Source organism: Condylura cristata, unplaced genomic scaffold (genome assembly GCF_000260355.1).
Source record: "Condylura cristata isolate star-nosed mole 26May11 unplaced genomic scaffold, ConCri1.0 scaffold00002, whole genome shotgun sequence".
Lineage (NCBI taxonomy): Eukaryota > Metazoa > Chordata > Mammalia > Eulipotyphla > Talpidae > Condylura > Condylura cristata.
In genome coordinates this window covers 4,902,692-4,916,292 of record NW_004567103.1, presented here as the reverse complement: position 1 = coordinate 4,916,292, position 13,601 = coordinate 4,902,692, and the positions used below count along the sequence as shown (strand labels likewise).

The 13,601-nt window shown below is 43.8% G+C and overlaps 1 protein-coding gene across 2 annotated transcripts in view; it reads right to left on the bottom strand.

The window, feature by feature from the left end:
• Positions 1-6,047: 6,047 nt before the first annotated feature.
• The window catches only part of PID1 (phosphotyrosine interaction domain containing 1), a 197,564-nt gene continuing 190,010 nt past the window's right edge, over positions 6,048-13,601 (bottom strand). For both annotated transcript variants that reach the window (XM_012728534.1, XM_012728530.1), the window contains exon 3: positions 6,048-8,112. In XM_012728534.1, coding sequence (XP_012583988.1) covers positions 7,636-8,112 — 477 coding nt within the window. In that variant the 3' untranslated portion in view covers positions 6,048-7,635. The remainder of the gene's footprint in view (positions 8,113-13,601) is intronic.

Genomic DNA, 13,601 nt, shown 5'->3' with positions numbered 1-13,601 from the left:
TTTTGATTTCCCTTATAGGCAAAGCAGACTGTGAAGACACACTGGTTCTTCATACTTAGCAAGCAAATGCAAACGCAAGTCAAATCCACAGGGAGCGACCCCCTCACACCTGTGGGAATGGCCCACATCACAGAGACCAGATGGGTGGACTAAGAAGGGGTAGTGTGTATACACAGTGGACACTACCATTCTGTGTGTGTGTGTGTGTGAGTGTGCACGCACAGAGATGAAATCTTGCCATTTAGGACACCACAGAAGGAATTACACTAAGTGAAGTAAGTCAAAGAGAAAGAAAAACACTGGCTGATTTTACTCATGTGTGGAATATAAAAAAACAAAGGGACATACAACATCAAACCAGCTCAAACCCTGGAAGTTTGACTTCAAAACTGAGGTTCCCAGAGACGGTAAAGTAGGGAGGGCCCAATGGACTGCGGCAGTGAACTACTGGGAGGTGGGCGTGGTATGCCGCATTCTGACGAGATGTCAGCTTCCGCCCCCAAGTCATATGTGATGTTCTAAACCACGTTTACCCCAATAAAAGCCATGTGATTAAATAAAACAGATTCAGGGTGGGGTGGAAATTGACAACTGCTATTTTTAAGATGGCATGTGAGAAACATTTCTTCCCTGAAGAAAAGTTATCTAGTTTGTGGGGGAAAATACACAAAGACACCTCTCCTCTGATTATCTCTTCCCCTGCATGGACGCTACCCCAGCCACAACCCTACTCTGCTCAGCTGCCCAGGCAGTTTTGCTAAAGGCCATGGGCTGGTTTTAAGGCTCTTGCCTGTTTGTCTCCACCGTGTGTCTCTGGGAAGGATGCCAGCTTTCCCCGAGGAACACACCAGAAACCCCAGGACCCTCTCTGGGTCCTCTCTGGCCTCTGTCTCACCCCACTCAGATAGGACCGGCAGGACCATCAGGCTGTTCAGCTGCACTACACCACAAGTCATAAACAGTCACGGAAATGGAAAACTCACAACTTTTTCTTTTATACATATCAAAATTTCAATATAAACCAGACCATGAGACATAATTGGTAATCGCTGACTTAGTATATGATGAGTTGTGGCCCTGTGGGTGGCATTGGGAAAGGCATGGGACGGAGGAAAGACAACTCAAAGTCTAAGGAGAGAGAGACTGAGCAAGAGCGACTCTTCTGGAGATGCAGCCCGTTTCCCGGGCCACTGTCACATTGATATGGGGGTCAGATTGGGGGAAGGTGAGTGTGTCCTTGGAGGAATGTGCATGGGGGTTGTGGGTGGGGGATGAGTAATAGTCTGTATATGGGAGATGCGGATTGGGGGTGCACAGTATCCTGGCACAAGCTAGGGGTAGTTAGTAGAGAATGTTGGCTAGGGATCCCATTGTCACTGCTGATCACAAGACCCTATCTCTGTTTATACTTGACTGCCTGTCAAGGTGGTCCCACTGGTTATGCTAATCTGGCCATCATGTTGCCAGCTGTTTTCAATAGATATCTTCATACTGACTTTTGTCCTGGTCAGAGACCCTTTGCCTGACTCTACATTTTAACTTGACCAGCAGTAACTTGGGGAGCTAAGCAAAAGCCCAAAAAAAGAGGGGGGGAGGGGTTGGCTGTAGAATCCACTATAAGTTATTGAGCTTTTAATGGTGATCTTTAATAAAATTGAGTGTCTTGATAATTTTGGGGGAAAACCCAGTAGCAATGAAAAAATGATAAAAAAGTTTATAAGAAAACAACTGCAATTCACATATCTCAATAGCTATGTTCTCATGAAAAGCAGGAAGTGTTAGTCATTTTAGGTTGGGGGGTTGTAAGGACAAACACTTATGCTAACTGAAGGGAAGATACATGTAAATAGTGAGTATTGTGGACAAGAGGCATTTTCTCACATTCAAGAGTTCTGAATTGTAACATTGCATTAACCATCTGTATAGTGGAGAAACTACTTTAATAAATGAAGAATGCCTTGAAACTGGCACATCAAAGCTTCAGCTTCAGCTGGGCACATTTCTTTTTTTTAAGATTTATTTATTTATGCTTACAGAACTGGGGTACAGGCCAGAGGTGCAGGGGTGGTGAGAGGCTTCACCAGAGACAGAGTGGGGAGCAGAACAGGCAGATCGATGAAGTACACTGCTGAGGGGAGAGTGGGGAGACAGGAGAGGTCTGCTGAGCCTTGTGGGTCATTCCCTGGCCAGGGATCCAACTCGTGCTGCAGTGGCTGTGGATAGCTTCATAGTGCTGCACTTTAACCTCTTGCACCACCAGGGAGGGCCCTGGACTGATTTCTTAAGCTGAAATCACACTACCTCTAGTAAATTATTATTTTAATATATGTAAGTAGCGTTTCCCACGTGGGCAGATATTGCCAATAACAATGCTATTCATCCGATTTATTTGCTTATTAAAAATAAACATAAAACTTGAGCTTTATGTGACCAAATCCACAAATTCCTAATTAGTTTTATCTAAATGAATGAGGTTTTGCTAACTTCTAAAAGTGCAGCACTAAATTCTAGGCTAAATATGTTGCAATTAAAGTGGAAAAAAGTAATAAATTAATTTGGTAAAAGATTGAGTTAAAGATCTAATTCTATCCTAAGCCCTCCAATTAAAATGTTTTTAAACCCATAAAAGCAGCTACATGAAGACAATACAATTATGAACATGATGAAATTTATTGTTAGATTTTGCTTTCTGAACAAAATTAAATTCAGAATTGTAATGGGTCTTGGATGAGTCCAAATTTACATTGAAAGTGACCTTGGAATAATGTCAGCTCTTGGCTCTTCTTTGTAAGTGGGTGTTTCCTAAAATGTTCTTTTAAACTTTACCTCAAAGGATAAAGAATGTTCTGGAATGGTGACCAAGGCCACATAATGATAGGTTTGAAATAAAGTAGGTCCCATGTAGCATCATGTTCTATTTCACAAGTCTCATAATCAGATGATCCAACCTCAAGTTAGTATGTATGTTTAGGTAAAGGGATGCAAACATTTTCTATTAAGAGTTCAAGGAAGTTACAGACATGAAATTTTGATAATTACTGGCAATTTACTACTGTGGGGTTGAAAATCTGTAATCCTTCAGTAATTCCAAGTGTAGACCACATCAGTGCCATGTGTGGGTAGCTTAGATCTAAGACAAGTTATTGAAAACTTAATAGGAACTTGAGGATGTTTTTTTTAGTGAAAGTCTAAAGTTTGTGAGCAAAACTATCCAGGTTCTTTCTGAATAGCCACATTTAGGTACATGGAGTTCAAGATAAGCTTGCTAGAACATTCCAAAATAAACATTTTCCACAAATTTCTTTCTGGAAGTCAGTTTTGCTCTACTGTAGAAGAGTGTGTCTTAGATTCCTTTTCAACAAAGAGCTTATTTATAAATATTCAAAATGGCTTTTTTTCCTCCTTCTTTGCTATCCCTGACTCAGTTTGTTTTTCTTTCTAAACTTGGGTTTAGTTGCCATTCATAGTTCTCTTCTGATGACTATTACCATCTAGTATCTCTACAGAAGGGAAGCCAAAGTCCTGAAGTTGAACAACAATAAAAAATTGCTCCAAAAAAATTGAATCTTGGCATATACAGGAGCATTTCTCAATGGGTATATGGATTTCAGCATCACTGCTGACAACTATGAGTGTCTTCTGTCCACTCAGTGCAAGGATTAACAGCACGTTTTTGGAGAGCATAAGAAGAATTAACGAGTTACCATACATCACCTGACCGGAAAATAATAGTGACAGAGGACCTGACAGAATATGGGCGTTTTGCCTCAGTGGCTTAGGGACCACAAACCACGTGATTTCAAATTCCATATGCAAAAGTCAGACAATCTAGAGTAATCGCACGCAAATAATTAAATCATGAAGGCAGGAAGGCGCCAGCGCAGAAGGCCGAAGGGATGGAAGGAGGAAACGAAAAATGCACAAAAGCTGTCAAGACAAGTGGGAAAACCAATTTTGAGTGTAAACTTGGGGTAAGAACGATGAAATTCATACACTCTGCAGTGTCCAAAAACAGAAACACTTTTTTTCAGCACACCCTCCTTTTTCAGCAACAGAAATAAAAAAAATAAATGATGACGACTGTGATCTACTAAATGCAGGTGTCTTGGAATACCTCGCCCGTCTGCTTTCTCGGGGCAAAGCGTGCTGTGTCAACCAGAGCTCAGCTCTAACATTCATTTTATCTATAAGCACCACAAATTCCTCCTGGAACTAGGTAAGGGATGAACAGGCCAGGATTCGGAGCTAGAACGTGTAACGCAAAGACTCGTGTCGTGATTTCGCCATCCACCGGCTTTAGCCCTTCCTCATCCTGCCAGCACCTACTTCCTGTGTTTGCCCCCAGGTGCCCAGAGCAAGCAGATCCTACCACAAAAATGAACAAAAAGGACACAATCCCCTTTGAAAACACATATTCCTACCCCAAAGGCTTGCACAGCCTCCAACTTTATGTAACTGTACATAATTACACAAATAAACACACCACTGGAAACTATCATGAATGGCATGGAGGGAGATCACAGACGCCCGAGTGCTAATACAAGCACTTAGGCCGGACTTTTAACATGACCCGAGAAAAACAACACAAAACAAGCCTCTTGATTTTTTAAAAACTGAGAGAATATTTTGTCCACTGACCACAGCCAGTAAAATACTTACACAAAATCTCCAATTCCCTTAACAAATGAAATGTCTCAGGCTTTTGTTTGCTTTTAAAATTCTTTCTGGCATTGTAAAAAAAAAAAAAAACTTAAAAAATGAATAGCAAAGAATGTTTATTTATAATGGTCTAGTATGCTAATTTAAAAGGGTTTTAAGAGGCATGGAAGTGAAAAATCCAAAAGTGGACCTTGCCGAAACAGAACCACCGTGGAGCAGAAAAACGGAGCTCTGGTCTCCATCACACATCGCCATGCTGTGCTGCCTTGGTCAAGATACATAACCTCTCTGAACCTCAGTTTCCTGACCTTTGCGATAGCTGCCCATACCCGCCCATGGATATGTATACACAAAGGGTTCTCTGACCACCAGTATGCAGAGACGGCATCAAAAGGGGGGAACGAAAAGTTTAAAGAAGAATGAAGCAAATCTGAATCACACTTCTGAAGGGAATGAGGACTGACTGTCTGAAAAACCTTCACTAGCTATTTGAAAGATGTGCTTGTGCACTATCTTTAAATTGGCTACCAACCAACTCAGGCAGAAGTTCACACCAACATTATCAGAACCGATTATTTAGCATGTCATCCTTGGTGCCCAGGAAAAATACCAGCAAATATTTTCTGCAATAAATAATCACATGTACATTGGGGATCCAAGTTTTACTGAGAGAGGAAAATGACGCTGTCTTGAAATATAGGCTGGCTGCGTTCTTTCTCCTTCTCTTGCCTCCCACCTTAGAGGCTCGCTCAAGGACAAATAGAGAGAAACTGAAATTGAGAAAAGTTTGATGGGAAAAAATGCCCTTCTAATCAGAGTCAGGTAGTAATTCTTCCTCAAGGAGTCCAGCTCCTCAGCAGGTCCTCATATTTTCACCTCAGATGATTTTTTATTGGTCACCGACTCCATGAAGGACATTGCTTGTGAAGCAGACCCCATGGCCACCAGCCCTGCTTGATGAATGGACTGTTCTGAGAAATCATGGCCTGCAGGAGCCATTTTTAATCAGCCCTATCAGAAGGATCACTCATGTTTTCCTTCCTGCATTCCAGTGCAGTCTCTCCAAAAACATACCTGAGATTTTATACATTGCAATCCTTTGCAAAACTGTTCCAGGTGCCTCTCCTCTGAAATAAGTCCATCCCATTGAAGAATATTTCAGTTGTTGATGTATTAGCATCTCAGTTAAGGGGAAGTGAGTGTATATTAAGCATTAGAAAATAAAACAAGAATTATTTTAAAAACATCATCAAGAAATGGGTTATTTATAGCCACATTTGAGCCCATTTTTAGATCCTATTTATTCCCTCTGATCCACTTGGTTGTCTGGATTTTTATGATTTCGAGAAAGGAAGGGCAGAGAAAATATGAAACGCCTCAGCTTTATGAATGCAAACATATTTTTATTAAAGAATGGATGCATTGATGCTAAAGAATAGTTTACATGTGTTGTAAAGCAGCAAGCAATCTCCAAGAGGCGTGTTCTCCACGTTCTGACTCCATGCTTATTCTACATGCCTTAAAACTGGACCCACGCATGGGGCACACATACAGACACAGATACATACACGAACACACAGGTACACAGACCCAAACACAACACCGTTGCTCTCTGGATTTGATTAGCTCTCGTTTAAGGCTTTTGTAAAGAGTGCCAGTGTTCCTGACATCGCCAGGATTCAAAGCAGACTTTTAGGGTCAGCATTTCCTAAAACTACTCATCTGCTCTCAGCCTTCAATGTGTATATTTTAACACATGTCATTCAATGTTGACTCTGCATTTAGGACATTTAGAAATCTGTGGAACTGAGAAATTGCAGGCTTTTTAGAGAATGGACTTCTCACTGAACAATCTGGCATCTCCAACTCTGAATTATCACCAATTTTAAAGTAGCAAGTCAGGTTTCCTCTTGGACTAAGTGGGTTCTCCAGACAAGTCAAGTTTGTGTAACTCGTTCACTATCGAAGTGCAACACGGAGGGATGGGGCCAGGCCTCCTGGATGGCCTCCGGGGCAGCCGCCATTGAAGGCTTCCTCAGACAGGACATCAGCCGAACACGTTACTGTAAATCTGGGGTGAAAAAGGAGCTGTTCACTCGCTGAGAACTCCTTCCCTTTTCCAAGGTTTCTTTTGTGGTGGTGGTTTTCAACTGCTAGCTTGACTGATTATTTCATCTGACTGGTTATTTTCTTCCCTTTTCATGTCCTGCAGTGTAGGTGCAGATGCCAACCTCAGCGGGATGCTGACATAGTTTGAAAGGAGGAGGAAGAAAGGGATGGGAGGTTGGGCAGGGGCTATTAGTAGTTTCAAGTATCCTAAGAACATCGATGGTGCATACAGAAGAGGGTACTAGTTGATATATTTATGTAAATAAAAGCATTGCCTTAGCTGTGAGTTAACTGCCAACTATCAGGTGGTTAGCTGTGAATCTCAATAAAGACTATGCTGATTTGCTCGCGAGGGGAGAGTCTGAAAACTGTCTGGGAGAGGCGCTCTCTGCTCAGCCTGTGGTGCCCTGGCCCCTCAGTACCGGAGTCACTCAGCATCTCGCTCCACCTCCCCTGCCATCTGAGATCCTGTCGTGTTTCTCACCTTCCTGCTGAGTTTCATAAGGCAAACTGGGATGGTCCATCAAATAACAGCCACAGTGCATTTGCCTGAGAGAGGCCAACATCAGCATGGAGATCTCCAATGGGAAGGCGTTAGGAAATGAAGGGGGGGGGGAAGGGTTCTAGAACTTTCTCCCCATCTGAATTCCCACCTTCCTCACAGTCACAGCAGCAGCAGATTTCAATGTAACATAATGACTTTAATAATACATCTCTTATGATTTAGAATTGCTCTTCTGAATTTAAAAAGCCGGGTCGGCCAACAGTTTGGCAGTCTTTTCATCCCTAATTTGAATCATTGCTTCTTCGACTAGCCTCTCGAAATTCCTTGACCAATGCTGCCTTGGCTGAAGCACCTCAGTTCACTCAGCCGTCATCAGATTCCAATTCCTGGGAAGCCTCTTCGGACGAGCTGTTCCTGTGGATCCTGCCATCACTCTTCATACTGTGGAAAGTCTTCCTGAAGGCCTCCATCATGGCATGTGCCAGCTTCTTGGCCTCCAGCTTGCTCTCACACTCCACAGCGTGGCAGTCCATCTGGTAGGACAGGTCATCGTTGATCTCCCTGTAGACCCAGGCAAAGATGTTGGGGCTCACGTTGTGGTCGGCGGTGCAGTAGGCGATGCGGGCCACCTGGAAGGTATCCATGTGGACCGTGGCCTCACCTTTGTGGTCGAGGTGATGGAGCCACACTTGGAAGGGTCGGATCTCCAGCAGGGCGTTGGCTGGGAAGACATCTTCTCGGGCTAGCGTGTGCTTCTTCCAGAGCTCAATGACTGGCTTTTCTGTGCAGCCTGACAGAAACTGCATGCCTGTGGTGGGGACTTTCCCCAGATAGGTGACCTGCAGAGGGAAGACAAGAAGCAAAAGGAAGACATCAACAATAGGCTCTTCCTTGAAGGTGTTCACTTGGCTGTTCTCAAAGGTCATCCCAGCCCCATGGAAGGAGACAAACCTTTCTTCCTCCCCAAGAGATTGTCATCACAATGTCTACCTTTCTTCCCCAACAAGCTGTGCATCTGTCAGCAGTACTGAAATTCTTTAAGTAGAGTCAGATTTCATTTCATGTGTTTATTTGAGCCTTTAGGTAGCTAATGACAATACTTTGCAGGGCAGGTTCACAGGAGATGCATGCTTCCTGCACCCGTGAAAGTCCTGTCTGCATCTGCAAGGCGCAGTCTTGAAGAGATTTTTAATGAAGAGTCTTTACACAGTCTGTACACCAGGACCACTACCTGCTTACAAGAAAATGATGAAATCCTGCCATTTGCAACAACATGGATGGACCTGGAAGGGATCAGGTCAATTTGAGGAGTAAGAGGGTGGAGAACAAGAGAAAGACAAATACTAGGAGATCCTATACAACAGGTGGCAAATGACCTAGACACTGCAGGTGGCTGTGCTCTCCAAGGAGGGCAACGGGACATCTAGCAGCTGTCCCTGGGGACTGAGTCAGAGAATGAGGGGGCTTCGTGAGCAAATGCATGGGAGGAGTCTCTCGATCTAAAATTCGGGATATCTGCTCCTAACCATGGTATTTTATGATACCTGTTATTTTTAATAGCTTCATTGTTTTACATCATATAAAATTGAAATTCAACTCACATAAAACTTAATATTTTTAAAGATTTATTTATGCATACAGAACTGGGGTACAGGCCAGAGGGCAGGGGCGGTGAGAGGCTTCACCAGAGACAGAGCGGGGAGCAGAACGTGCAGATCGTGAAGTCCACTGCTGAGGGGAGCAGTGGGCGGGTCAGGAGAGGTCTGCCACCATGTGGGTCACCTCGCTGGCTGGGAATTGAACTCCTCACTGAAACGACTGCGGCCAAGCTTCACTGCTGCACTGTAACCCATTGTGCCACCCATCTGCCTTCCAGCTCTTGGGTTGATTCTGGGTTCTGGCCTCCCTGGATCACAAGCTGTGCCACCTTGTGTCTGCCTTTTTACACTTAGAGCAGTATAGTAAGACTCACCCCAGGTATAACACGGATCAACAATTTCCGTCTTCCCAGGACATGTTTGCTTTGCAAAGTTTAAAGCTAATGGAACAAACCTCTTCTAGTTGCTGTGGACAGTCAGAGAGAAATCACTTTGTTTCTATCTGGTACAAAAATTCTTTGGAGGGAAGGAATCTCCTTTCGATCATGCTTGTCTGGCGCTGGCCCTCTGTCTGTCTCCATTTTTCCACAAATACAAACATGCAATTTTTACCAAGTCAAGTGTCTTCTATCACAATGCAATTGAAGGATGAAGTTAAAGAACTTCATGTGATGTTCAGATTGACCTCACTTGAAGTGAGGTCATTTAATACGACAATAATGAAAGCTACTTGATAGGGAGACCTATATCAGAGCAGGTTCAAACACGAAGGTGCAACACAAAACACAGATGGAAGCTCCCGGTACTGAAGCTAATGTGAAAGCGGCCTTTGTTTAATGGCCTAGTTTCACTACTCACCCAACAGCACTCTACACACTAAGGAAAAGGTCCCGAGTCGCCACCCACTTCAGCCTAAGCAAAACACACAGTCACTGAGTAGTCACAGTAATGTTTGTGGACACTCCGTACCAATGAGATCCATGGGTGACCCTGTGGGTAAGGATGGAGTATTATTTTTACTCACCCCTTTTTCAAGACAAGAGTTTAGTTCAGGTGTGGCTCTGGGTAACAGTTTACAGTGAAAAGTGTAGTGGTTGTGCCAACATGTTGATGATTTATGAGAACAACTGCATAAAAAAGAGCCCAAAAGGACACCTGGTGAATTCTGGGCCATGTGGCTTTTTCCATTTTATTCCTCAGTCATTGACCTTTTATTTTTCTTCTTCTTCTTCTTTTTTTTTTTTTTTTTAAGATTTAGTTAGGCACATAGACCTGGGGTAAGACCAGGAGTGCAGAGGCAGCGAGAGGATTCGCCAGAGACAGAGCGGGGAGCAGACAAGCAGATCTACCGAAATCCACTGCTGAGGGGAGCAGCGGGGAACAGAAAAGGTCTGCTGTGCCATGTGGGTCACTCTCTGGCCGGGGAATTGAATTTGTGGTCCAGTGGTTGCAGATAGCTTCAAAGCGCTGTGCTTCAACCTGTTGTTCAACCAGGGAGAGCCCAATCCATCACTGACTTATGGTCCTCATCTTTGGACTGTAAGACAAACTATGGACTGATATGGGCATCCTGAATGGAGTGGGTTCACCCCAAAACAAGCTGCCTGCCTTTGTCTGGTGCTTTTATGTATGACATTATTTTTCATTGCCAATCCAGCCTAAGCATCATTTCTTTAAATTTTTATTCCTGGTGTTTAACTGCTGAACATAAGATTCAGAAACCCTCTAAAATTCTCAGGTAAAATGAAGCAGAAATTATATATATTATATGTGATTTGAGTTTGCATGTACATATGTATGTATGCATATATATAATGTTTTCTGAGATCCAAGCAGGTATAATCTATATGAAAAGAAAATACAACTTTTAATCCAAAGAACAGCAGACTTCTGGCATCTTTCCCCAAGCTTTCTGTAAAAAGAGAACCATAAACATGTTCTACCAGCACTAATCCTGCATATTCCATTAGTTTCATCTTACAAAGTATGGCTAAGCCTGCAGACAGAGGTGAAAGAAAAGTGGATTATGCAAAGAGTCCTCTCAGCTGTGACACTGATGAGGGCCAACAGTGACACTGGATGTTGGCTGGGGTACCCACCGTTTATATCTGCTCTCCATTGGGACTTGCACTGAAAGCTGCAGGCCTACAATGGAAGGAGAAGTCCTTCCTAGCAGAACAGAATTAACAAGCATGCCCGGAATGCCAGAAACTGGGTCTTTCTCTAGAGACAGCAGCCCCCAGCTGCTTGAGGGTACTGGGGTCTGCTCAGCTCAAGCCCTGGGGAATCTCTTGGCTGAATCATCTCTTTGACTCCAATGACTGAACCTCCCAAATAAACCTAGCAATTAATCGTTCTCTGATTCCTATTGGAGTTAGTCAGCACAAATATGAATCAGAAGTCTAACATATGCTACTAGGTAAATCTGGGCAATTCAGTGAAGTCAGTGAAACTCTTGCTACCTTGTGAGCTGAGAATAAATGCTGCCTGAAATCCCGTAAGATTACATGAAATAAAGAAATAACATTGACACTTTTTAAACAACTATTGAGATAGTGGTTTATATCCTTGACTGTATTTAGAAATACAGAGCCACTCTCTTGCAGATATTGTTACCAAAGTGCCCCTAAACCAAAGTAGACAGAGTCCACTGTGCTCTCTCACCACAGCGGGTTCATCCCTCCCTGATGGATTCTCCAGTTCTATAGTTCAGTTTCCAAGGGTTAGTGTTTAAACTTGACTTAATGTGATCCTTATATGGTTCATTTTAGCCTTATTTACAGTGACCACACTACAGAAACAACCTAAGTGCCTAAAAACAGATTAGAATATCAAAATATGGTAATTATAGGCAATGAAATACTACTTAGCAATCAAAAACGATAAATGCATGCAGTTTGTGGTAGATTTGGAAAGGACTAAATTGAAAAAATGTTAACACTTCTTAACAAAATATAGGAAAAGAGGCCCTCCCTGGTGGCGCAGCGGGTTAAAGCACAGCACAAAGAAACTTAAGCCACTTCCGCATGAGTTCAATTCCCCGCCTGCCTCAGAGGAGATCCACATGGCGAGGCAGACCTCTCCTGACCCGCCCTCCGCTCCCCTCAGCAGTGTACTTTGTCGATCTGCCTGTTCTGTACCCCCCTCTGTCTCTGGTGAATCCTCTCACCCTCCGCATCTCTGGCCTGTACCCCAGTTCTGTACGAATAAATAAATAAATCTTTTAAAAAAATATATAGGAAAAGAATGATCTCAGAGTTGCCTAGAAATGGAATAAAAAGAGTGACCTCAATCGTTTTCTTTCAAATGGAATGCAAGATGATACAATGATGTACCAAGGTAGCCTTCCCTCCAAATGATCCCTTTAAGTCAGCCTTGAGATAATCTATAATGGCCAGTGTTCCAGAATCCTGACCTATACCTGTGCACTTACCTTAATAAGGCAATTATTTACTACCTGTCTGCCATGAACTTTGCGGGGTGGGGTGGAGAATACATGATGTCTCAAGAACCAGAAGCCCTGAAGCATGGGGCATTACCTCTGCATCTTCTATGCCGGTACTGGTCCATGAGTTTACTCTAAATATATACAGGGAAATTCCTTCCACCACATTCTTCCTCATGTGGTCACCTCCCCCCAAGGAGTAAGAACACAGGACACAATGCACGAGGATGTGAGAAGTCATAAGAGGTGAATGGTTTCTAAGTCCCTTCTGAGCCTCTACCATGACAGTGCAATCTTCCACCACCTCAAAATACATGCGAAACACCAAGTCATTAAATCAGTCACTCAATGTCCAAAACGGTAGACAGATTATTTTTAAATTTCTCAGTTCCCAGGAACAAAGAGACTTGGCAGATGACATGAATAACAACTAATTGGAAATACCTAGTAAATACTAGCATCTCCTATATGGCTGCAGAACCAGGCAGGCATTGGGCAAGACTCTTATTAGGAAAGAATCATTACAAGAGAAATAAACAGGCAGAGCAAAAAAGGGAAATTTTTCCCCTGGTGTCATCCAGTGGCATTCACCCATGCTCCAGACGCAGATGCTGGCCATGTGTGTGCATGGGCTGTGCCCAGCCCCAACTGAAGAAAGGGTTTGAGAAGATCCACAGGGTGCAAAATACACAGGGCACAAGGAGCCACAGGCCCACTATGGTGTCTGCAGTGTTAATAGCATTGGTCTGGGGGACACAAGTGTCCTCTGAATCTCTCCTTACCACCCATGAGTTTTCCGATGCCCCAGCCAACTCTCGGTTCATGAATCATCATCCCCTGCTCATCTGTAGCAAAACAAACCCTGCTTGCCTGACATGTGTCATGCTGGCTCAGCCAGCACTGTTCTGGAACTTTCTCTTGGTGGCCAGTCCATTTTTCATCCTGGCTTGAACAACTCTTGTTTAGGATCCTGCCAAGCCTCACCCTTGGCTGGAAATGGGATGGCAACGTGCAGGGTAAGTGAGTTAATCAGGCCTTTGTGGCCATCAGCTGTAGCCTTGGTCAAGCTAATGCAAGAGGCACTTGGGAGACCAGTGGGGGACCAGCGCCCGATTGTGGACACCTGGTTGGGAGGACCAGCGCCCGATTGTGGATACCTGGTTTACCTGGTTGGGAGGACCAGCGCCCGATTGTGGACACCTGGAATGTGGGCGTGGGCATGTGCATGGGTGCACACCTGAGCCTGGAGTCCCTCAAGGGCAGCTACGATAGGACAGCTGTTGTC